The sequence below is a fragment of the Quercus lobata genome, chromosome 2 (genome assembly GCF_001633185.2).
Source record: "Quercus lobata isolate SW786 chromosome 2, ValleyOak3.0 Primary Assembly, whole genome shotgun sequence".
Lineage (NCBI taxonomy): Eukaryota > Viridiplantae > Streptophyta > Magnoliopsida > Fagales > Fagaceae > Quercus > Quercus lobata.
Window position 1 is genome coordinate 71,901,663 of NC_044905.1, and position 26,835 is coordinate 71,928,497.

At 32.3% G+C, this 26,835-nt stretch overlaps 2 protein-coding genes across 2 annotated transcripts; one reads left to right on the forward strand and one right to left on the reverse strand.

Annotated features, from left to right (window-relative positions):
• Positions 1-1,789: 1,789 nt before the first annotated feature.
• On the forward strand, positions 1,790-4,098 carry LOC115976465 (probable adenylate kinase 7, mitochondrial). Its single transcript, XM_031097758.1, has 4 exons — positions 1,790-2,271; positions 2,860-3,000; positions 3,136-3,372; positions 3,610-4,098. The coding sequence occupies exons 1-4, from the start codon at positions 1,939-1,941 to the stop codon at positions 3,760-3,762; spliced, it is 864 nt and encodes a 287-aa protein (XP_030953618.1). The 5' UTR covers positions 1,790-1,938; the 3' UTR covers positions 3,763-4,098.
• Positions 4,099-10,622: 6,524 nt separating this feature from the next.
• Positions 10,623-18,116, reverse strand: LOC115976466. Its single transcript, XM_031097759.1, has 9 exons — positions 17,936-18,116; positions 16,584-17,384; positions 14,745-15,997; positions 13,809-14,106; positions 13,445-13,666; positions 12,459-12,632; positions 11,762-11,956; positions 11,551-11,664; positions 10,623-11,290 (listed from the first exon to the last, which is right to left on the reverse strand). The coding sequence occupies exons 2-9, from the start codon at positions 17,292-17,294 to the stop codon at positions 10,958-10,960; spliced, it is 3,300 nt and encodes a 1,099-aa protein (XP_030953619.1). The 5' UTR covers positions 17,295-17,384; positions 17,936-18,116; the 3' UTR covers positions 10,623-10,957.
• Between the last annotated feature and the right edge of the window lie 8,719 nt (positions 18,117-26,835).

The following is a 26,835-nucleotide window of genomic DNA, read 5'->3' on the forward strand; positions in this document are numbered from 1 at the left end:
CATTAAAATACACATTTTTATTATTTATTGTGCACACAAGATTTCATGTTAATTAAATGAAATTTTACTATTCAATCAATAAACTCATGTTTAGTGAATAACTCTAAAATACACAAAATTTTAAATTTAATCATTTAATTAACAATATAGCTATTTATTTCTAATTATCTTGAAATTTTGAAAGCATAGAGGTTAGAGGATATAAAGAGAAAATGTAATACAATAGTGAATTTGTCAAAATACAATCCAATAAAAAAATTGTTGAGTGGTGTAACATTATAGACAAGATATTTGGTAACCATTTTCAAGTGATGTTTATTAAGTGACACAATATTAGTGTTATTGAATTCCCCCTTTGTTAATTTTTTTTTTTTTTTTTTTTTTTGGTAAACTAAAATTTAAACCCTTTAAAATAGGAATACAAAGCCTATAGTTAAAAAGGTTCTAAATTAAATTCCATATTTGAAGACTATAAATTAAATTTTATAGTTTCAAGCCGAGAGCTTTGGACTTTTTTAGGGTTTGATTAGGGAGGTTTAAATTGGAAGGATTTTAAAAATTCAAAATTCGGTTTGAAACAAACAAAACTATAGGGTCTAATTTTAAAATCACTCTAAAGTATACAATTTAAAATGTAATTTGTCCTTTTCTTTATCAAATAAATTAATTAATAAAAACTTAGTAACAAAGGTGTTTTTTTAATTTAGAAGAAATAGAAGTGAACTTATTATTAAGTTAAACTAGCTATGTTAGCCTGAAGTACCAAAAAAAAAAAAAAAAAAGTTGTGATGGAACATCCTCTATCCAAACTAAAAAGTTTGAGACATTAACAGCATACTGAGCCAAACCATGGGCAACTTTGTTACCTTCTCTCCTAGTATGAGAATAACATAACTGAGGTGTTAATAACTTAGTGAAGGTGGTTTCGATTTGTCTATGAGATATATTTAGAGGTCTTAATAATAAAGGTTTTTCTTTTTTTCTTTTTTTTAAGAGAGTTTCAACCTATGGCGTCCGCTCCTAATGATAGCTATTTATCATCAGACTAAAACACCAATCAGTTTTTGATGTAGGCGGAGATTGAACCCTAAATCTCTTATTCAATCATTAGAAACTTTACCAATTAAGCTCAACTGGAACCCACTAATAAAAGTTTTTCTTATCATGTGATTACCATGATATATAATATGCCAATCAAAGTTATTTCTATCGATTTTCAAAAACTCTCACCAATCATTAATTCTAGGAAAATCACCACCAACCACTACCATAAACCTTAATAAAAAACCATCCCACTCCAAACCCCTCCCTATCTTACTTTAAAAATATCTAAACATAGTTCTTTGCACCATCCCCTCCCCTTCCCTCTACTCCCTTCTTCTCCCACTCCATTCAAACAATTTGTTAATTATTAAAAACTAAATTCGCATGGGAAAATACCAAAAGATTTATAGTTCAACCAACATTTTTATTTTTTTAATAAAGACATTTAAAATTCAAATATTTTTACCCCAAAATACCATTAAATTATAAAAGATTTGAACTAGTACAAATCACAAAATATATACTAAACTTTGAGCCTAAAACATCTAAAGGCCCAATGGGCTACTTCTTAGAAACTTATTAAGCACTCAAATTCAAAAGCCCAATAGTACTAAAAGAGATTGCATAAACGACATATTTGAATTTTCACTCAGCCCAGGCCCACCCACGTTTCTCTCACAAAGTACGACAGTGGTATAAACGTAGTTTCGCGGCAACCCAAATGGCAATTTCCAAATCCCTCATTTCTCCACACACACACACACACACATTCTCTCTAAAACCTCACATTCATTTCCAAAGCAGCCCCTCTTTCATCAGACTCTGCTATATTTTCTTCTCTCTCTAAAAAAAAAAAAAAAAAACTAAAACCCTTGCACTTTCCACGCTGCTGCCATGTCCGTACTCAGCCAGCTGCGCTCCATCGCGCCGCGGCGCATCGGGCTCCTCTCGACCCGAGCCTACGGATCGGCGGCTCAGCTCCAGTACGACTACAGCGAAGAGGAGGACTCCGAGGACGAGGGAGCGCCACGTCAACTTGGGATGGCTGAGTCCGAAGGTTGGGGGTGGGTCCCAGAGAGAGGGGTGCAGTGGGTCCTCATGGGAGACCGTGGAATCAAGCGACACGTGTACGGCGAGAGGCTCTCGAAGCTTCTCGAAGTTCCTCACATTTCCATGGGCACCTTGGTCCGCCAAGAGCTCCACCCTCGCTCTTCTCTCTACAAACAGGTCAGCTCAGGTTTTTCCAAGTTTTTTGGAAATGGGTGTTTAAGGTTGTGTTTGGATGGGAGCTGAATAATGTGTTTTTTTGTATTTACTATAAAATGTGGGGTTTGGCTTTTCTTTTTGTTTTTTGGGAAATTTAGGGGATATTTGTGACTTCATTTTAAACAAATGTTTTCTATTTTTAAACAACCAGCATGTATTTCAAAAAAACTGAAAATTGTTATTTAAAGACACGTACCAAACGGGGTCTTAATGTTGTTTGAGTTTAATTTGAGGTTACCATTGGTGATGGTTACTTTATAAAACTTTGTTTTTTGTTTTTTTTGCCAAGTCGAATGGGCATGTTAATGGGATTTAAGTTTAACCAGTTTGTTTTTAGCTGAGAATTTAATTTTTGTTCCGATTAGTGATGAAAATACATGAAAGATTCAAACTTCAAAACGCGTGCTTGAGCCTTTGTTTGTATTTGAGTTTTGAATTTATGTGATTCATGTAAGTTTTGGGTGCGTCAAGATGAGAAATTTAGTGTGATTGAAATTGATTGGGCATGACATGGTAGTAATTTTGTTCTGTGTATTTTCGCAATTTCAGATTGCAAATGCAGTGAATGAAGGGAAGCTTGTTCCGGAGGAGATAATTTTTGCCCTGTTGTCGAAAAGGCTCGAAGAAGGTTACTGCAGAGGTGAAACGGGGTTCATTTTGGATGGGATTCCTCGAACAAGGATGCAAGCTGTAAGTTTAGTTTACATTGATTTGGGTTACTTGTGAACTGTTTGCATTCTAGTTATTACTTATTACACTTTTTACTCTCAAACTATTGATTTCTTACGTGATTTTTTTTAATGCTGCAATTTATTTCTTTTTCAGGAGATTCTTGACCAAATCGCTGATATCGATTTAGTGGTGAATTTCAAATGCACAGAAGACAGCTTGTTGAAAAAAAATCTACGAGCTGGAAACTTTTCTCATCATCGTGATCATCTAAGCATGAGCAATTATCCTGGGTGTAATCTAAATCTGCAGTCACAGGACAAACAACTAGATTCCTCTTCTGCTGATTCAGGAGCTACCTGGAAGGAAAAGTTCCATCTATATTCAGAGGAGGTATCACCTTCTTCTTCTTCTTTTCTTCTTTTTTTTTTTTTTTTGGAATCATAATTTTTGCCATTAAGGTATATAGTCAACCCCACAAAATTTTGGGACTGGTTATTGTATATACCAATATGGTATAGTTTGATGATTTTAACTTGATTCTGTTTATAATTCTCCATCTCATGCCTAGAAAGAAAGTGAAAGATGGTCACGGTCACTGATTGGATAATTATTTTTTGTGCCATTCAGAGCAAGCCATTGGAAGATTACTATAGGAAGCAGAAGAAACTTCTTGATTTTCATGTGGCAGCTGCACCTGGAGAAACCTGGCAAGGGCTGTTGGCTGCATTACAGATCCAGCATATCAATGCTGTTAGTTCTTCACCAAAGTTGACCGCTTGATTTGTTTTCATCGGGTCTTTGGCTGCCCTCCTATCCATTTTGTTATATTAGTATATATGAATGTGAGAGAACCACAGAGAGTATTGAAGCACTTTCGGATGCAAATATTCCGATTCAGTTTTGAATTTTTGACGTTTTGAGTCTTGTTTTAGCTACCTAGTGTATGCATCCGATTCAGTTTTGAATTTTTGACGTTTTGAGTCTTTTTTTACCTACCTAGTGTTCATGCAATGTTTGTAAGTGTGATGTAGTTCCGGTGAGAGATGAAAAGCAGAGAAGAATATTGGCATGTATGACCGTTATTATATACTTATTAAAAATATTCTTTTTTCGTTATCTGCTTTGTTAAACTTTGCTTATTGTTATCTTAAATTCTGACTGTAATATATCATTCTTTCTTTTTAATCCATGGTATGAGTTTAATTTCGTGGTTTTTCCTTGTCTTTCGCTTCTTTACATCTGAACTGATGATAAATATTTTGCAGTTTGTTGGCTTAAAGATAGAGAATGCTTACAATTTACAAAGACTAAAAATGTGTTAGTGCATCTGTGTCTAAGCCAAAATTCTTAACGGCTATGTATTGTATACTAGGGCAATTTATATGCCAAATTGACCTTCTCAGCTGACTTAAAATTAGTAAGATACTTAAAAGGTTTAGTAAAAGTAGAAACAAAAAATGAAGGGGGAATCAGACTTAATAGTCAAGAGATATTAAAGAGCAACCAATTTTGATATCTAATTCATAAAGATGGAGAGATTGAAGAGGAGTATTGTGCGATCATAGAATACCTCTTAAGTTAAAGGAAAAAATTCGTAAGACTGTTATACACCATCTATGTTATATGGTATTGAATGTTGGGCTCTTAAAAAGTAACATATTCATAAATTGAGTATAGCTGAAATAAGAACATACATGGAAAGATATGATTCAAGGTGAGGAAATTTGCTTAAAGATGAGGGTAGCTCCTATCTATGAAAAGAAAAGGAAGAGTCTTTAAGATGGTTTGGTCGTATTCAATAGAGAGCAACTAATGCACAAATAAAAAAGAGTGAGTTGATTCAAGTTGAGGGAATGAAAAAAATGTAAAGAAAGACCTAAATGATATTAGTAGAAGTAATAAAAAGTAGTATGACTTTAGATATGGTAGAATTATGTACGTTAAATGTATAGATTTGTGTACATTCTTTTCAAAAATTTGTACACTAAATGTTCACGATTTTCAAAGAATGTTCACAGTTTTTCAAAAAATATACACATTACGAACATTTAATGTACACATTTTTCAAAGATTGTACACAATTCTGTACATTTAACGTACACAATTTTTCAAAGAATGCAACTAACTCTATACAATTAACATACACAATTTTCAAATAATTTAGAAATTTGTGTATTATACGTATACAATTTTTGAAGAATTTTTTAAAGAAGGTACACAATTTTGCATATTCAACTAAACATTTTTCAAACAATTTTAAAGAATGTATCCAATTTTGTATATTTAACTTACACAAAATTTCAAAGAATGTATTGAATTTTGTACATTTAATGTTGGGGATATTACATAAAGTAATAATGAAAGAACAAGGTTAACATAAAAGACAAACAAAAAATAGATAACTTGGAGGCACTATAACATTTTCCTTAGACAATATTTGCCCTCCACACTATTGTTGCTAAAGGGTTATCGCAAATTTGTCCCTAAAATTAACCAAGATATTGGATTTTACAGATAAAAATTATGGAGAATGACCACAGGATTTCTTGTGTTTCTCTTTAACTTATTTTTCAAGTGAACATAAGTCTCTATATATACTCATAGGGTTATTTACATCAAATATGGAGAGTTAAAATATTTCATAAAACCGTTCACAAGGCTTGAAACCTCTTCAAACTCTCTAAACAGTCACCATAAAGTTCTGCCAAAAAATCCTGATTTTCGATTTTTGATCAATCAAAAAATTCCTTTCAATCGATCGATTTCTATTTTCGATCGATCGAACAGGAATCGAGCAACAATCGAGACATCCAGAAACTCCAAGATTTTTTCTTTACCATTTCGATCAACCAAGCCAAAGTTTCTACTGATCGAAAATGCTTAACTTCAAATTTTCACTTAGAAAATTCTAGAACTTGAATTTTCACTTTATAAAACAATATTCTCTAACCTCAAACATCATTGTTACAACCTATCCATGTATATACCTATATTTACAACATTTAACATACACATTTTCAAAAAATGTTCACAAAAATGTACGAAATTATGTATATTCAATGTGCCCGATTTTTCAAAAAATATAACAAATTCTCTTAGGTTGTTGCCGGATCAAACTGCAGCCCTGGTGCATGGTCATTCCAACTAGCTGGTGAAACTATGCTCTAAGCATTTATGATTTGTAGATACCATTTTAGAAAACTCACTTGTATTCAATTATATTCATACAAAATGATAAAGTTCATTTATAATATCTTTCTTTATATTTGATGTCTAACAATTAATTTAGAACTTGTGTGACAAGTCCTTATTAACCTTTTTTTTTTTCAAATGATTGTTATTTCAATTATTTGTTGCCTATAAGAAGTATTGCTTGATTTTTCAACTTATTTTCTTGTTTTCCTAGAATTTCTCCATGACTTTTGATGGAAAGCATGTGATATAATCTTTAATTATTAATTATAATGTATTAATCAGTTGGCTTTCCTAGTTCCTACCCTTGAAATCTTCAATAACAGGTTACAATAAAAAGATAAGAGTATTGCAAACGTATATATTCATTTTATAAACTGATAAGGACCATGAAATGTAATTAAACTATGGTAGGATTAGTTATTTTAGGTAAATACACTAGGGATCAAGGTCACGCCGAGGGGTGTAGGAATTTAACAACCTAATTGTAATAGAATCTGATATTTTTGCCAAAGTAGTTGCAGTAGCGACAATCTTGGTTTGTAAATGAAATCAGCCTTTTCTTTGAAGTTTGAACAAACCCTTTTTAAGTAATGATTTTGCAATGGTCATTATCAGAAAATAGACAGCATTTATCATTATAATAAATTCTTTATTAAAAAAGAAAGAAAGAAATCGCATCAAAGTATCGAATGAGGCATGCTCACTCTGTTTATTAAAAAAAAGGACAAAATGGGCTTCTGCCCTTTTCAGGCAAACTAATTAGCCTTTTGCCCTTCTTCCCAAACTAATAGGGAAATGCCCCTCTTTTAAAACTCGATTTTTTCAAAATCAAGTTAAGCCTTATAGCGACGTTTTCAAAGACCTATAGTGACGTTTTTAATGACCTATAGTGGCGTTTTGTAACTTGATATCCATGAAATTGAGTTATAGGCAATTTTATTGCCTATAACTCGATTTCATAAACGTCACTATAGATTCTTAAAACGTCACTATAGGTCCTTAAAAACGTCACTATAGGGCTCTATAATTTTTTTTTTTTTAACTCGATTTTGAGAAAGTCAAGTTTCAAAAGAGGGGCGTTTCCCTGTTTAGTTTGGGAAGAAGGGCAAAACGCTAATTAATTTTCCTGAAAAGGGCAAAAGCCCATTTTGTCCTTAAAAAAAACATATTACTCAGTATAATAGTCTCACATGCTAAGACGATCAATGAAATAATAACCAAACAAATGATCATACACAAAATAATAATATATGTATACTTACAAAACGAAATTAAATGTATGTCATCTATCGCCAATAAATATTTAAAGACAGTCATTGAGTCTTGTTAAAAAAAAAAAAAAATGGATGGTAGTTGGGATTGCAAAGTCGCCATTTATTCATGCACCCTAAAGGTCGTGTTTGATTGGGATGAAAAGTAGAGAGAAAATGATAGAAATGACTGTTTGATTGATGAGGGAAATTGGGAGTCAATTTCTCTTTCTTTTTTTTCTTTTTTTTTCAAGAACCTTTGCCAATAACCAATGGTGGCTTTAGGAATTTTTTTCCAAGATGGGTATTAAGAAACTTAAATTATAAAAATCTAATATTAAAAAAAAAAATAAAAATAAAAAAAAAAAAAAAAAAACTTCATATATTGACAAAAAATAATACGCAAATACATGAAGTCTTACAATTTCCTTATACGAATTTTCTTATTTTGAAATCATTGCATAATTGTCTCATTATCAATGCAACAAGCTACATTTCTTTCAAAATTTTAGTTAAATAAAAATTTTCTTGCACTTTTTTCTTTTTGTTTATAAAGTTCTAATATATTGTTAAGGGAACTAAAGTTTAAGGACAAAGTTTGGCTATATACATTAATTATAACCTAAGGTTACAACTCTCACTAAATAAATTAACATGGTTACATACTTAGAAAATCTAACTATTGAATTACATGTTCTTTATATTCTTAAAAAACACCTGTCAAATTTCATTTCAATTGGATGTTATTTATTATTCGATCCATAAACTTATTTTTTATGAATAATTTTAGATTATAAAAACTTGAAATTTAAATATTTGATTGATAACAAAGTTATTGATCTTTGATATTCTTGAAATTTTGCAAGTATGAAGAATATTAAAAAAAATACAATCCAATAGTGAATTTGTCAAAATTCACATCCAATGAAAAAATATTGAGTGAAGTTGTAACCTTAGTTTACAATACTACAATCAAGTTTGTTGTCAAATTTTGTCCAAAATTTAATTATATGGCCTAAATAAATTTAGGGTGGTTACATATTTTTTTTAAGGATAAAAAAAAAAAAAAATTAAATTTTATATAAGTGTAAAATACTATTTTGGTCCATAAATTTTACCAAAAGTTTGTTTTTCATCCCTGAATTTTAAGAAGTTCATTTTTTGTCCCTAAACTATTGAAAAGTTCATATTTCTTTCCTAAACTATTAAAACTATTTTATTTATGTCTTTAAACTTTACTAAAAGTTTGTTTTTCATCTCTAAACTATTGAAAAAGTTCTTTTCATCCTTATTTTTGTCTCTATACTATTCAAAAAACTCTTTACAAAGTTTAGGGATGAAAAAAAAACTTTTTAAAGTTTAGAGACGAAAAACAAACTTTTAATAAAATTTAGAGACCAAAATAGTATTTTGCTCTTTATATAATTTTTTTTTTCCAAGTTAGAGTGGTCTTGTGACCACCCTAAACACAATGTGGAGCCGCCACTGCCAATAACCAAATTGGTGTGATGCACCTCCCTAAGTATTTAATATCAGTACCTAGGGGTTGAGGAGGAGGGGAGGGGTTCTTGCAATAGCTTAGAAGATTTCTAACCATTTTACGGAAGTTTGAAAATATTAGAAGAAGAAGAAGGAAAAACTTTTTTTATTAAAAAAAGAGTTTGTCGGATATGACAAATTAAATATTGACTTCTAAATTTCTCATTTTAAACCATTGACTTATTAGTCATGACTCTTGACAATCTAATCCTCCATCATCTATTGAAACCACTAATTGAACAATCTATCTCGCAAAGGAAAATTTTTCACTAGCGCCTATTACACCCAAATTTTGTTGTGGATAGTTTGATTTTTCTTTACATTAGGTAGAGTGGAACAGTAGAGAGAGGAGATATCAAGAAAGAGAGAGAAAGAGAGAATAGTAGCGTTTTTTTTTTTTAATTATTTTATGACAGATCATAGTAGAGTTGGCAAAACAGTGTTGCTTGGGTGTAATGGGTGCCTAAGAAAAATTTCCTTCCATCATAATATGAGTAATCCTTTTAGTGGTTTTTAATAGAAATGGATGGATGGGGTTAGATTGTCATAACTTATGAAGATGGGGATTTAAAATGAAAAAACTAAAAAGTAGGGGTTTAAAGGGACTAGGTTTTTTTTTTTTTTTTTTTTTTTTTTTTTTTTAAATAGCTTTTTCCTTTATTAAAGATAGGATTATGTTAGAAAATTACAAATTTTACTTCTTGAAGCTTACAAACTAACGTATCTCCAATCATAAAAAAGTAATTCAAATATTCATTTATTATCATGTTGTTATCCACCCCTTGTATTTATTAGTCATTATCATAACAATTTGTAAATATTTTGGAAACCTTACCAAAGACTCTATTAGGCATATTTGAACTAATAAATGTGATATTTTTGTTATATATAATCATTTTTTTAATAATTATTTAAAATTAAAACAATTGAGGAGGGAGATTTGAAGCATTCTCCTCACAAGTGAGACAATGTAATTTCGCTGAGCTACCAATCTCTTGACATAACTAAATTAAATTTTATATTGTAATAATTTGAATTATTTATAATAAACCCAAAAACTCTGGTGAATATGAACTTATGAAGTATTTGGGGGTTTTGGGTTTTAGCTAGCAATAATGCGCATTGTATAGAAGCCAACTTGATGCAAGGCCAATAATCTTGCGTTACCAAAATGTCTCCTCCATCAAATCAAAATGTAAATTCAGCAATAGTTCCCATCGGGGAAATAACTTCTTCTAATGCACTAGAGTAGAATAAGTATGCATTTGGATTGCGTCCACATCCTTGTGTTTTTTTTTTTTTTTAGGAGAAGCGTGTTTCTAAGTAATCAATGGGTCCCGTGCACTGTTTACAGGACCCATAAACCTTTTTTTTAACAAAATTTTCATTAAAAATGGGTCCCACGATACTATTTACATATTTAAAAATTATTTTGCTACAGTGTTTTCAATTTTCAACAAAATAAACGGTATCCAAACAGACCCTAGGGGAAATCTTCTTCAATCCTTCTCCATGACTTGGTCCTGTAGACAATGACATCAATTGAGTCCTACTCAAATATGGACTGGTTTTGAGCCTTCTTTTTCCTTCTTCATAACTCCAATACTGGAACAATTCTGTCACTCCTCGTAGTTAACACAGCCATTTTGGGGCTCCTTTTTACTTTAAAAGTGAAGGCCCTTGTACAAAAGCCATTTTCATAGTATAAGAAAGAAATCAGCAACACAATGATGTATCTAAATCCCAAAGCCAATCTCTCATGAGATTTCATTACTGACATCAATAGCCATTGGAACCAATATTTTCTGAAATTCTCTCTCACCCCAATTTATTATATCATATATGCTACTGCAATTGACACCCCCCCCCCCCCCAACAATCCTTTTTTTTACAGACATTGACACCTAAGACAGTGAAACCAAAACCGGAGTACAAACATACAACTCCAAAGAGATAACTTCTACATATATACCTGTAACACATATATTGAGTTAATCGCTATTCATCCATACATCACGAAGGAGTTCATATCTCACAGTTTGATGGCCCTTTTCCTTTGATATCCAGCTGGGTTTTGATAGAACTTGTGAAGAACGGGAACCATCAATGAACATGGAAGCAAAGGGTGAATTCAATTCATCAAGCTCATCATCACTGGTGTTCGATTTCCTAAGCACCGAGGAGCCACTTCTTCTCAGGTGCGGTTGGCTTCCAACCTCTCCAATAATCTTTGCAACAGAAGCTGCCAAAGGTGGTGAATAGACTATAGGAGCTGCAATGCATGGGAAGTTCATCAGCGACTTCTCCCCTTCCTCCAGATGATCCTATATAAAACAAAACAAGAGCAAGAACACAGGAAAATCAGGCTAATCCTTATTCAATAGAAATGCAAGAACACAGAATAAAACCCTGGCAGAGAATTTTGGTCCGGAGTCTGCCAAACCTCCTAATTCCCAAGGTAAAACTAGTAAGAATGCATTAAAAATTATCATTATCATGCACAGATGGAGCTATTCTTCTGAAGTACTTCTGGATGGATAGCTGAATGGACAGGGGCGGGGGGGAACAAATTCAATTGACTGACCTCAGAGTCCAACGCTTCACACACAGCATCTGGAATTGGGTCTGGGCAAAACTCATCTGGAACAAAATTGTCGAGAACTCTCTTGATCAATGGCGCACCAAATGTAGGGCACACCTTCAAAAGTGGAAATAAAGCACCATAAATAACAGCTACAAATATTAACCATCCAGACCAGAGACTAAAAAGTGTGGTTTAAGTTCCAGCATTATACCTCTTTCCTAATGGATTCATTCAAAAGCATGTCCTTTGGAAGCATCATGAGATCGCTCAATGCATTAAGGATATGGAAAGGCTTGAAGTATGTTTCTTCTTTTTCATCATTGTCATCATGGTTATTTACATCTTCAAGTGAGTCATCATCGTCCAAACCAAATAAGTCACTCAGATATCTAGACCAGTTTCCAATCTGTTATGCACAGAACACAAACGTTGAAAACAGTAAATTAGGATGTCCAATTTATATTTGCTCAAAACGTTGCATTAGAAACTCCCTGATCCAGTGAGCTTTGGGGTACATTCTAAGGAATTAAGCACTATTGAGGAATGTCACAGGTCAATTATAAAATTGGAATCCAAATTTGATGGATCTCAAACTGCAAACATCTGATTTGGTATGATGTGATCAATATTTAAAAGTATGCAATGCATGGGGAAATGCAGTGTCTAAAAGGCCCTTTGTTCCCCCAAAATGCTGGCATTCAAGGGCAGCCAGATGTAGCACATTTACAGGATATATTTATTAACATATTAGGGCATACTTAAAGAGAAGAAGCATGAAGGAGAGATTCTACAATTCCAGGAAACAGTACTCAGTTGACACACTTAATTGAGAGGATCGAGAATATCTACAATTATGAGTAATGATCTGCTTTTAGTTAGCCTCAGAAAGTACAATTTGCATGGTTTACCGCATTTTTCAGTTGTGCACCAGCCCCAAAGCTTGATTTCCCAGCTGGAATAGGAAGAACCTTCAAATCACTGATGGGGTCAGATACAGGATCTGTTGGGATCTCATCTGCAGATTCACGAAGAATAGCATTGAGCATAGCTACATCTAATCTTGCCACGCATTGCTCCATTATCTACACCCACAAAAAGATGCATTTTAATGTCAGATTTTTAAAGAGAAAAATGGGGAGAGGGAGGGGGGGGGGGGTTGATAAATTTTCATTTTATGAAGAAACATATTGAGAAATTAGTAGGGATAGATCCATGTATTAACAATTAATTTGAATTTTCAAATTTACTAAAAGATGTTAATTTTTTGACCAACCTTTGTCATTAATGTACAGCAATATACCAACATGTGCTTGAAAGAGAGTGGAATGCATCTAAAAGTAGTACATACATTGTACTTTCACAACTTAGCATAGAAGAGATTTAAAAATTGAAGTTGTTTACATGTATTAGGAAACTATATACGGATATTTTACGATCTGATCAACTGACTTAATTTACAATATAAACAAGACAAATTTAAAACGGAGCAGATGATAGTTACCATTGCTACTTTGGTGGTCACTTTTTGTTCACTAATTTTTTATAATTCATTTGGTGCATTGGGATTAATAGCATCGACATATATTGAAAATAAATCACATTTTAAGGAATAATACTTGGACTAAAGTTCACATGCGAGAAAACATGTTGTCTGGTTGTGCCTAAAGCATCATTTAATTAAAATATATGTCACTTATTAAGGATCACAAAAATATTAAAGTTGAGCAAAAAATGTGATGAATGAAACTCGATCTTAAAGCTTTTGTTAGTCTATTATGATCAGGTCAATTTGATACCATACAGGAGTAACTTTTATGCTAAACAAATTAGTGGATCTGAATGTTTGCCCTGATATTTTCCTTTAAAAAAAAAAAAGTCTATTGTAAAAATTTACCAATCTAGACATCAGAGGCAAGCAGCCGCACTCATGCCCTCCAGCTCGGACAGGACAAAGTCTTTCACAGGCATCCCCGAAAGCCTGCTTCCAAAGGTCTAACGAAATGTCCCCTTGCTCTTGATCACCTGAACTAGACTTTCCAAAGTTTTTACTTGAGCTGGAACCCATACCTTTATGAATTGCTGTTGCAGCAGCAGACTGCATATGTGGAGTCAGAGTCTGGAAATAAAACAGTAAACTAAATCAGGTGAGATACAGAGGAAAGTTGATGCCTTATTTAAAACATAGCGTTTGCTATCATATGGTCATAGGAGAATTTAAAAATTGAATATAAAAGGGAGAAAAGGATTTGAGAAGTTACCTGCCACCAGATAGACTCAACAATTCGGGAGAAGATCCAACCCTCTATTTTTTCTAGTGCAGATGTAAATGTATGTGGGTCCTCCCATTTGCCAAAACTCCCATACAGAGTTTTTCCATTTTCTTCTCTTCCAGGAGAAGATGCTTTCCATTTTAGCATGGATGATACCTTGTTATTTCCCTTTACCCCACCATTCCTTTCAATATAAGCTCCAGCAGAGAGTGGTAGCTTTAGGTCCCCAGTGGCTTGGCTTATAATTGTTCTCAACACAACAGAATTGGACAACCAAAATGTCAACCTGTAGTCAAAAAATAGGAAAAACAAATGAGTTTTTATGAAAACCATATAAAACTTAAACTCATAATAGATAGAATAGAAGGCTTAAATACACTGTTGGTCCATAAAGTTTAGCCCATGAGCAATTTTAGTCCCTAAAGTTTAAGTGATCACTTTAAGTCCCTTAGATGACGTGGCCAAACAAAAAACTAATACAACATCACTCCATAGGAACTAAAAGCGATCACTTTAAGTATTTTAGGAACTAAAAACAATCACTTAAAGTTTGTTAGGAAATCTATACTTTAGGGACTAAAATCACTCATGAGCTAAAGTTTAGGGACCAATAGTATATTTTGGCCAAAATAAATCTTATGCAGAAGATGATGCACAAGTTGCGTCACTCAAGAAAATATCATATTCTTCTGATTTGTCATCTTTTGGTTATTGGCATATTTTTATTGTGTCTATGTAGAATGATTTAAATCAGCTTCAATTTTTTGTCTGGGTAAGACCATAGATAGCAAGTTCACACCCCCAAGGTGTACGATATTTCAAGATGCTGACAATGAGCAAATTCTCTTCATAAGTAGGTGGTTCTAATATCCACAATCAACTAATCATTAAAGAAAACCAGAAAATAATGTGGTTTAGATTTACCTCGGAACATCATTTCCACATGCTTTTGCTACCAAAACTAGTCCTGAAACAGAACTTCTGGCTGCAGATGCCCTCTTTGATAGAGAATTTTCCCTACTAGCATGAAGATACAGCCTTGAAAGGCGCCGAGCTGGAGCGTGGACCTTACTCATGGAACTTCCATGCTCAGCAACTACTGAATAAAGAGCAGCCTCAATAGAAGCCACTTCCCTTAATTCTCCCTCAAGCTTCTTTATTCTGTGATCCAATTGCTGGATTTTGCTGTCTAAAAGGGTACTTCTGGTATCCTTTGGATAAACTTTAGATTCTTTTTTATCATTGCTTCTGAGGTTTCGTGCAATGTGCAGTGCATCTCCAGGTACACTTACTTCCTTTACTTCGGTTTGCTGATTACTACTTACTGATCCATTGGTCCTCGCTATTTCTGTTGTTGACCTAACAGACTTGACATTCTTTAATCTGTCACTTTTAAGGACGTTGCTCTGCATTCCAAGATTTCCCCTGCTTAAAGAAAATGTATCGCCTTCTAAAGAGACTTGCACTCTGGCAGCATATTTGATATGTAATGGTTTATCTTCTGTAGAATGCCTCTTCTCATCCAAGTTGTTTATTTCATCTCCATTTTCATGTGGTTCCTTTTCATCCTCTGTAGCACTATCGTAGGTATCATCGCCGGTTTCAGCCTCCTCTTTGTGATCCCTGCCAATTTCCTGACCTTTCCCATCATTTTTCCCATTAACTTGAGAACCACCAAACCTAGTGGAGTCTAGCTTCTCAACTACCCGGGAATTATTGTCTGGAGATGATACCTTGATAGAAAAATTGTTAGATATACATTTCTTGATGCTCTTTTGACCATTGCTTAAAACTGCACTCATGCTATTAGCAACCTTTTCATGAACTTCCTGAGTCAAATGCCCATGGTCATTGCTTCTAATGCTGGCATCAGAATCTTCCTCCATATTTTCATACGCCAAAGATGAGGAGGAAGACTGAGCACCCTGAGAAGCAACATTTTGTTGTATTGGCATTGAACTAGAGTTAAGTGAGTTCAATATAGGAGCAGGAACATTTACTGGGCTTCCCAGATCAGAGGATAAGTCTATTGATGATGTGCAAGATGAACTCCTTTTTAGATTTTCATGTGATCCTACATGCGGCATCATATTTGATTTTTCAAGCTTCAGTTTTGAAGCCAGGGCATGTTCCTTGTTACCCCCTCCATTGCTATGTGTCACCATGTCTGGTCCATTCTGTAATACAATTCCAATTATTATATGACAAATTACAAAGCGTAAGTAATTTATAACAAAAAAGAGAATATAAATATATAGTACAAAACCCTTAACCAATAGCATGTTGATTAATTTATAGGCACATGCATGTACTCATGTTAGGCCCACCAATATAACCAGAGAAGCAAAGGCAAATTGAATTTAGACAATATGAAAATTTTTTGCTATAGCATTTTGTCTAAACTTTATGTCCATTATTCATCTAACAATTCATGCACAATTAATCAAACAATTTACAAATCAAGTGCTCTCTCTCTCCCTCCTTCCCTTCCTCACATGTTTAAAGATCCTATTTATTTTATATATATATATATTTATGTATGTATGTATGTATGTATGTATGTATTTATGTATATATGTATGCATGTATGTATGTATGTGTATGTATATATATTTATACATAATATCTGCATATAAAGCCAAAGAATATGAACCTCTTTTGTAATCACAATGTAGATACAGGCACATTAGTTCATTCATAGTAGAATCAAAATTGGCAAGTAGCAAGGAAAAGACTATGGAAGAAAAAAATAAACAAGGGTACCTCTTCATTTTGAGGATGTAAGCCCCCATTAGAGCCTAGAGCAGAAGAAACCGTCTGAGATGAGTGAGACGAAATATCATCATCAGTGAAAGATGCACTCTCAGCTTCCTCAGCATACTCTTCATTCATCAAGCCAGAAACAGATTCACCACCATTATTATCCAGCAACGTCCCACTCGATTGGTTGTCCCTCGACAAGGAACTAGTACGTTTCTTATCAACAGGTTGAATTTTGATAAACAAAAGCGGTTGATCCGTGTTCCTATAGTTCCTCTTGCAGTTCATTGGAGCACTAACGCTTAAGGTCTCTTTCACAAGACCATACTCTGCCAAATCTATTATGGCAGTCGCCAACAACTGGCCCTTCACGGTCTTATCCCTCCTGGGCTCATACAAGTTAAACTCCAAGCAATTCTTCTGAAATGTATCACCATCCCCACCTTTGACCGACATGTCCCTAAACAAAGTCACGGGCAGCCTAAAAGACTCATTGAATTCAATCTTTCCCTCACCAACAACCAACCCAAGTGATGGTACAACAGGGTTGGTAGAACCAGAATTCCGATCACCATTTTCCCATTGAATCAGGACGGAACGGAGTGATTTAAGCGACTGTGATGGGGGCCAAGGCTTAATCTCCTGAACATGGATCATATAATTGATTTGAACCGAGGTGCCACCCCGGTTCTTTGCTCTCAAGCCTAGAACCATGTTTTCAGAAAAAAGTTGAATAATTCCTAGTTATAGTTCCCACTTCAATCTGATCAGATATGTATAGTCACAAGCACCAAATGTCCCACACTTCAACCAAAAAAAAAAAAAAACCGAAAAGTTTGTTACACAGTAGAGAAAATTACAATTACAAACAATGAATTATCAAATAAAGAGTAAAAGATGAACTAAAGCAAGCTCTTTTCAAAGTTGTTCTTCCAATTGTTCAAGTATGAAAAAAAAAATAATCATAAATAAGTGCTTTAAAATTAAATTATTAAAAAAAAAAATTAGAATAATCTCTTCTAAACTTTGAGAAAAAAACAAAAATCAGCAAAAAATGAGCTAAAAGATTAGCGATTGATAAGCACAAAGCTTAGCTATAACAGCAGCATTGGAATTTGAACAACATGGAAATGTAGCAGTAAATAGTAATAATCAGCTGCTGAGTAATTTTCACAAATTGCTTTACAAGCATCAGATCCAGATTAATATAAACAAAATTTAACAAAAAATAATTATTCTTTGAGCATAAAATAGCTCAGACTAAGCAGACTAACTACAATGCAAGCATAAAAAAAATTAATTTAAAAAAAATTAAAAAATGTAGATGAAATAAAAAGACAATTTAGAAAAGTTACCAGTGAAGTTAGTAGCTAAAGATTCGGAGCAATGTTAGAGACAGCGAAAACGGTTCGTTTTGAATCCGATGGTTTACCATTTTTGAAAGAGAGAGAGATATTTAGCTGTGAGAGAGAAAGAGAGAGACAGTGAAGAGGCTCAAGAGCTGTGACTTGTGAGTGAATGGTACCGACTACCCAGAATGTGTCTGATTAAAAAACAAAAAAAATTATTATTATTTTTTTCAAAAAAGTGGAACTGAACAAAAGAGAATTTTCAATGAATTAATTATTTTTTAAGGGAAAGAAAAAATCAAAAAGCAAGTTCTAATACTATGTAAAATGTCACAATAATGGAGTAATTGTTTATTATTTTCATGTGAATATATTATTTTTTCTCCACTCTTCACAATTTGTCATATAAACAAATAGGAAGCACAAACACAAATACAAGTATAGATAGGGATAAGAGTAAGACACGATGATATAAGCAATTTTTGAAAAATTATAACATAAAATAATCGTTATAATAATTGGTATAATACAGGTACGACACTGATACGATACCCTAAATAAAATATTAGATAATTGTAACACAAGTTTTGGTATTTGATGTGGTTTTAAAATTTTTATATATTTAAATAATTGAATTTCAATTAGTTCATCAGTTATAAAAAAAAAAAAAAAAAAAAAAAAAAAAAAAAAAAAAAAAAAAAAAGGTTGAGAGTTGAAATCCGTCACACTAAAATTTTTTATTTTTTTTAAATATTCAGATACTAGGGAAACGGCGTCGTGTTTATTGGATTTTATTAATTTAAAGTTTGGTCGATGTCGTTACTTATGACGTTTATTTTTTTTTTTTTTTTATGAACACTTATGACGTTGCTGAGATAGGGACGCCTTGGCGGAAATGATTTTTCATTGAATTTAATAGGTTTTGAGAATAAATAACGTTAAAAGTATGCTTAACAGTTAAACACAGCTATTTGGTGAAATGAAAGAGAGGACATTTCACACGCGCGGGTTATAGAGTTTGATGAACAGTGTCCGAGAGAGGTGTCAGTTGGAGTCGCTCCTTTGGCTTTTGCCCAAGGAACATTTTGGAAGGTAGTGGTTTGCCGATTTACTGAGATATCGAATCAACAACTGAGTTGGTGCACGCTACCAAACTTGGAAGCGTCTCTTCCAACACACATTTTGGACATAAGCAAAAAGAAAGTGTGGAAATGTAGAATTGATTTTCATTTCTTTCTTTCTTTTTTGGGATTTGGACAAGTAATTAAATAAAATACAATTAGGTAGAAAATGGAGGGTTACTAGAAGAATGTCCTTTCTTAACTGTGAAAACCTTTTTTCCCAATAACATGCAGAATATATCACATTCAAATCAACTACTGCATTATTTTTATGATTTTTTTTTCTTTTTTTGTAAAATAGATTGCGAGTTGAATTTTTCTATTTAGACGAATTGATAAGAATCATAAAAAAATTTATTAAAAATTATAAAAGCTTAACCTAATCCATAATTTTTTTTATATAATTTGAAAATTGAGTTTAAATCCTAGATTTTTTTTTTTTTTTATGGAAACACTAAAAATACCAATTGAATTGCAAAGCGCTCTCAACAAAAACTTAAATATTTGTATTTATCACAATGTCACACTTATTATTTTTGAATAAAACATATGAAAGCTTACCTAAACAATAAAAGAAACTTAATTATTCAAAAAAAAAAAAAAAAATCAGAGTCACTTTTTTTTAATCTACATTAGTTTAATAAGATTTCTCAATTCTTACTAGTGCATGTAATGTAAATGCATATGAGTTACTAGTTTCTTTCATTCTTTCTAAATCATTTAGGGTATGTTTGGTACAGTGTAATAGCTATTGTAATGGAAAATTATTCATATGTAATAACAATTCGGTCATTTTGTTGCATCTTTATTATATGGATTAGTTATTACAAATGAATGACTACTCTTTAAATTGGAGAATAACTAATCTTTTTTAAAATGAATGTAATAACTATTCCTTAATGCATACAGTATAATAAGTCTTAAAATTGTTTTCAAAAAAAAAAAAAGTCTTAAAATTAATATATATACAAAAATATAAATTTTCCTTATAATTATCTTTTACAAGCTTCCTATATGTAATAATCAAACTTATAGATAATAATAGTTATTCCATTATAATATCTTCTATTTCTAATAATAAAGATTACTATTCCTAATATATTATTAATTCAGTATACCAAACATGTCCTTGATTACGGTGGTTGAAGTGTATGGGTTTATCTTAGGTATCATAACCATCATACACTAAATAAAAAATAAAAAATAAAAAAAAACTTTAAAGCTAACAAGGAAGGCTTAAAGCATGGACTTTTGACAACCTTTCTTATAAGAGTATTCGCATAAGCTCATTCAAAAATTTCTATCTATTTCAATATAAAAACTTACTTTCTCTATTTTATATATTCACTCTTCAAAATACTCCACATCATATTATCTATTTTACACTACATTTAATTAAAATATCAAATGCTCTTAGTGGTTTTAATTGTTTCTATTTTTTTAAGAAAAAAAAAAACCACTATCCACTCACTTTCTTCATCCTTGAAATACATTAAAAATATAAATAAATAAATTCAAAATGAAAAGTGTCTGTATAAATTTATATAGATGTAAATGGATTTAACACTAACATAGACTAATCTGAGAGGTTTTAGAGGTTTTTTTTTTTTTTTTTTGAAGAGATGATGGAGATTGTTAATTGGGCAAAATGTGAATTTTCTTCTATTTGACAAAAAGGGATGTGAATGCCGTCAAGGAGCATAGTGTAATCGCTCAAACTCTTGTGAATAACTATTGCCCTTTGAGGGCGCGTGGGGATTAAACTGAAGGGGTTATTGCGCGTCGCTTTCTTGCTTGGTTGGCACTCACCGACATAATGCCCGGGGAGGGTGTAACCGACACACCATCCCAAGCAAGAATTATGGTTGCTTTTTCTACTCTTTTGGGCCTTTCCCGATTCCTAATCCACAATTTCATTCCCATTCAATTTAAGGACTATAAACTGGGCTGAGTTAGCCCATGACTCACCCATGTAAACTATATATATTATGAGATTCAGGCGTGAAAGACTTTGATACTTATATTAATTTTATTATAAAAGATTTACAAATTAACTTGACAATGTAATTAGTGTCAAATCAATAACATACTAGATAAATTTTTATAATTATCATTTTTATTGTGAATTAAAAGTTAACATATCAATTTGTGAGACTTATATAATATCAGTATGTTTGTTAAGTATTAGTGTGGAGACAAAACATAAATGAGAAAAATGATGGCCAGTTTCTTGTTGTATATAGAGAAAAAAATATAAGCTAGATTTAATCATGCCATTTTCTAGAAATTAATGACTTGTGTAATTCATTTTTAATTTAATTTTTTTACTTTTAATTCAATTAAGGCTAGTCGAAATTTTGTGATCAAAGTCTTGGTATTGAATGTTTTATGATCATTACTCAATAGGCATCCTCAGCCAATATTACCTAGTATAAGCATGAATGATAGCCTTTGTTGATTTAACATTAATTAATTTCCAAGCAATGCAAGAGTTAACTGAACTTGGGCACATCAAATCAACAATTCTCACCTATTCGTCATCAGGGGCTTTGTGCTTAATTATGAAACTTACCTGATGTATCAAATACGAGCTTAAATTTTACGCATATAATGTAACTTACAAGAGGAGGGGGTAGGTTGAAATGTCCACTTCTAGATGATCAATGCTGGCCCTTCATTTTCTTCATAATTCTATTTTTATTGGAGATAAATGATATACTTGGAGCAATTTTGGGTAAATTTTACAAAATATAGCTTGAAAAAAGTTTTTATGCAATCTAGACTGGATTACTGATATTGTTAGTTGATCATTTATGAGAAGAACAAGATTCGAATTCCTCTCTTCCGTTGTTGTAAACTATTAACTGTCATTAGTCAAAAGTCTTATAACTCAACTAATACTTTCTCATGTTTTTAAGAGAGATGTTCATGTTCAAATAAGATCATCTCTAATTATCGAATTAAAAAAAAAAATTCAAATTAACGAAAACAAAAAATATAGAAATTACTTGTGTAATATATCATGAGGATTGGTTTTACAGGTAAGATTGGACAGTCCTCCTTCCTTTGTTTTCAAATATTTAACTTGCAACGTGTTCAACCACATCTAATCTCTCTTTTAAGTTTTATTATTCTTTACTTTGAGTTAAAGCATAGTAACAAACAACCATGTAACCCAGTTTAGCACTTTGATTTTCCTTCCTAAAACTTCATAATTGGGTTAATCCGATTATCACTTATCAGGAGTAAATAACAAAGAAGATTTTGATCAGTCACCTAATAACTGTCACAGGATACAATCTACAAATGCGGCTAATCAATTTCCTTCTAAAATGGTTGTGTTACTTTACCCACAAATCCCAATCAATTATCAATGTTCTTCCCAATGAACGACCGACATTCCACATATACTATCTCAAAACAAACCATTAAAGCAATTTGCTCTTTATTAAATAAATATTCTTGTTGTCGTTTGAGGTGGGTTGAATTAATAGGAACCAAGCTTTTGTGTTTGTGTGTGGGCCGACTTTTGTGATTAGCATCAGATTGAAAGCTGTCTTGTCTTGTGTGGCAATTCGTGGCCATCTCCAAAAACATTAAGCACAGTGTACCCTTTATATTTTATATATATATATATACTTTTTTTTAAATAAAAAAATTGAAACTATACTATATTATATAAGATTTTGCTAATGTGTGCATCAAGGACACATATTAATTTACATTTTTTAAAAAAAAATCGAGAATGAAAAAGTATTTACAATTTTTTCAATTTTCAAAAAAATATTTCCAAAAATTAAATAGGTTAATGTGTGATGTTGGGCACATATTAGCCTGACCCTATTATATATACTTAGCTTAACGCACCACAGATAGATAACGCAAGCAGCAGCCAAAAAGAATATAAAGCCGCGAGAGAAAAGATTATTGCCGGAGTAGGCAGTAGCACAAAAAACTGTATGTTCCTTTATTACTCACTTGTGTGTTTTTTTCTCCCAAAAAAAAAAAAAAAAAAACTCTCTCTTTTTTATACTTTCGTCATTGCTGCATAAAAGACATAATTTAATGTAAAAATGAATATAATTAGTAGACTTTAACCATTTAATAAATAAATGTTTGAATTTTTCATAGTTTGTAACACAAAAATTTGTAATATCTTTAAGATTATTCTAATATTTTGGGTTTTTTTTTTTTTTATACAAGATAAAATTTTATTCTAACCTAATCCAAGTGTATATGTGTATGAAACTCTCTCCTGAAGATTTGAACCCCGACCCTTACCCCCCACACCCCACAAGCATTTATACTTGTGGAGTGACCATCGTACCAAAGATGTGCGGTGTTGGGTTTTTTTTTTTTAAGATTTTGTTAATAAATACCCTAAGGCACTAGGTAAGATGCATTTAATGCTTTATTCTATAATGTTTCTATACATTTAAAAAATAAATAAAGTTAAACTGTACATATATATCCAAAAAAAAAAAAACGCATACAACCCCAATAAATTTGTGCTTGTAAGCCAATGAATCATTAACATGTGTATTTTATTTTTTGAAAAGTGTGCTTTACAACTTATAATTAAACATTTATTAGTCTTTACTTGATGTGATATTAAAGTTTTTTGGTTTATTTTATTTTTTCTAACATTACTATAATCTAAAATTATAAAATATATCACATCATATTAATGTCACTACCTTCTTAAACAATGTAATGTTGTATTCTTGTATTAAGGTCATATTAATGTAAGATTACAATAATATAATATTACGGTGTAATGTAATAATACGGCAAACCAAACGCCCCCTTAAATTGGTGAAGGTATCTTATGCGTTAGGCATATAGACATATCTCTCAATGATAAGTGGATCCTACACATATGAGACATATCTCTCAATGACAAGTGGATTCTACATTATAATGAAAAAGATGTCTCATACACTCGACCCATACAAAAATTTCTCCTTAGCTTGAGGTCTTTCCAAGAATAATCCTAAATTGATTCTACTTAAATAAATAAATAAATAAAAGAATAATCCTGAAGGGAGGACAGTATGTGCATGAGTTACAGTTAGCTTAATTATTAAAATTTTAACCATCAAATAAGAATTTTAGAAGTAAAGTCAATCCTCCTTAGGTAAAATTATAAAATACACTCTTTACTTTGACCAAAATTCAATTCAAATATCTAACTTCATTTTCCTTCAATTAAATCCTTTAAGTTTTAAGTTTTTATTCAATTCTTTTCTTTTTTTTTGGCTGGGTAATTGTTTATTCGGGGGATTGAACCCCCGAGCTTGAGGTTACTTAAAGAACCGGGTACCACTTGGGCAACTAGGCCCGGTAAGTTTTTATTCAATTAAAACCTTCGTGTTATACTTCATTAAATGTTACAGTCAAGCGTCCCAATTTTGTTTTTGGTTTTGGGTTTCAAATTTTTTGAATTAAAAAAGGTTCAGTTAATTATCAAAAAATAGTTTTCATTAAAAAAACACACACACACATAGAGAAGGAGAAGCAAATCATATAGTGGTGATGTTTGTAGGGTCACTGTCAAGAGAAGAGAAGCATCGAAGTTTTGGAATCAAGAGAGAAGCAAATCATACAAGTTGCAAGCAGTCGAAGTTTTAATTTTTTCGGCGATAATGGCTCACCGATTCACCGGTGGTAGGGTCGGCACCGCTACACATAGTGATGGTGGTGATGTTTGTAGACCTAGTGCACCATTTCAGAAGATGGGTTATTAAAAAAAAAAAATGGTATAAAGAACAATCACCCAACAAGACATGCATCACATGCCAACAAACGAGGCAATGCTCAGATGAGAACGTAAGGCAATTAACAAGAATTGTCAAAGGAAATATATTACTAGCATATTAGTTTTATTTTGAGTATGAAATATATATTAGCATATACTAGAATAAGAACAAATTTGACAAATCTATATTGTAAGGACACGATTTTGTAACGAACCTAAACAGTATTAGGTTCGCACATAAAAGGCCCAGACAATATGATTTGTAGAGCGTGGGTGTAAAGAACTAGGTTAACTGTGGTCTTTCTTCAAAAGATTCACTCTCAAGAACGTTAAAGGTTTAAAGTTGGTACAATGAATGTTTTCTTTAGCCACCAGTGCCACTCTTTTTCTCTACTCTTACTTTCTTCTTTTTGGTTTATGTTTGTTCTTTGTTTTCTTTTTCTGTTCCGATCTCTTTCTTCATGCTCATCTTTTAGTTTATATACTCCCATTTGCGCTCCATCCTTACCGCACACGTGTAGGTTGGGTCCGGAAGATTTATTTCTGTCCCATCTGGCACCTCCTGGAACTTCCTATGGGCAGCTGTAAGGCTGCTTCCTTACTGTTCAGGTATCACTTCCACATTAATGCGGCTAGAGAGTTGGTTGAGAGGTCATTAATGCAGAGGCAGCTGTAGTTACAGATATTTATTTGCCTTATCTCTTTCATCCTTAGTCGGTTACTCTTATCCTTTATGGCGACCTAATTCTGAGATCTGATCGTAATAAAACCACGTCCCGATCGTCCTCGGACGCATACTGCCGAGGAGTATGGTGTCCTCGGACGGATACACATCCTCGGCTGGGCCACGGGCCCAACAATCCTGAATCAATTCTGAACCCCATGGGCCTATTAATAGAACGGTCCCCACATATATATATATATATATGGGTTGGATTCAAGTTACACCTGATGTAACTCTAGATTAGACTATACTAGAATTTCTATCGTGTATTAAAAAAAAAATTTAAAAAAAAAAAAAAACAAACAAACAAACAATGACTTTTTTTTTATGAGTCATGTTAATGGGTTCCTTTGGGGTAATTGTTAATAAACTATATTAGGTAAATTTTAACAAAATTTTTATGGAAAATATAAAAAGCTATCTCAAAAATTAATTGTTTATCACTTTCTTATAAAATGTTTCTAAAAATTGTTCCTAAACCAATGTTTCCTTAACATTTCCTTTTCTTTTTTTTCTTTTTTTTAATAATGAGATAAGTCTTTTAGGGTCTGTTTGAATACAACTTATTGCTGAAAACTGAAAACACTGTAACAAAATAAATTTTAAATGTGTAAATGGTGCTATGAGACCTAATTTTAAAGAAAAATTTGCAGATATCTATACTTGCGGATTCCATAAACAGTGCAAGAGACTCACAGAATACACAGCCGCAGCATAAACACAAACACAAACACAAACATGTTGCTATCCAAACTAACACTTGATAAAGGGTCAATTTTAAAAAAATTTGGGGGCCTTGGGCTTAGGCCTAAATTGCCTAGGACTTGGGCCACCCCTTGTTGTACCCAACACAATTTAATTATACCTTTGCATAATTTGATAATTTAGTGTGTATTTGACAGAAATTAAAATGTCAACTTAGTTTTGCTATTATTTATGGGCCTCATTTTTTGGTACTATTCGTGAATCTCACTTTACTATTTCAGTTTTCAACGAACTTTTATCTTTATCTACTACAGTATTTTCAGTAAAAAGTTTTCAGTTTTAACAAAATTAACGGATTCCAAACAGACCCTAGGGTAATTGATTAAAATAAACTTGGGGTCAATCTTTCAACCCAACACCTATATAAACACAAAATAAAAATGAAGGTTTTAAAATAATCCAACCTCCTATGGGATAAAAATAATAATAATAAATTTCAAAATAATTTTGGTTGTAGTCCGACATCGTTCAATCTTCTTCTTTTTTTTGGGGGGGGGGGGGGGGGGGGGGGTGGGGTGTTGTTGAGGTCTGAATATAC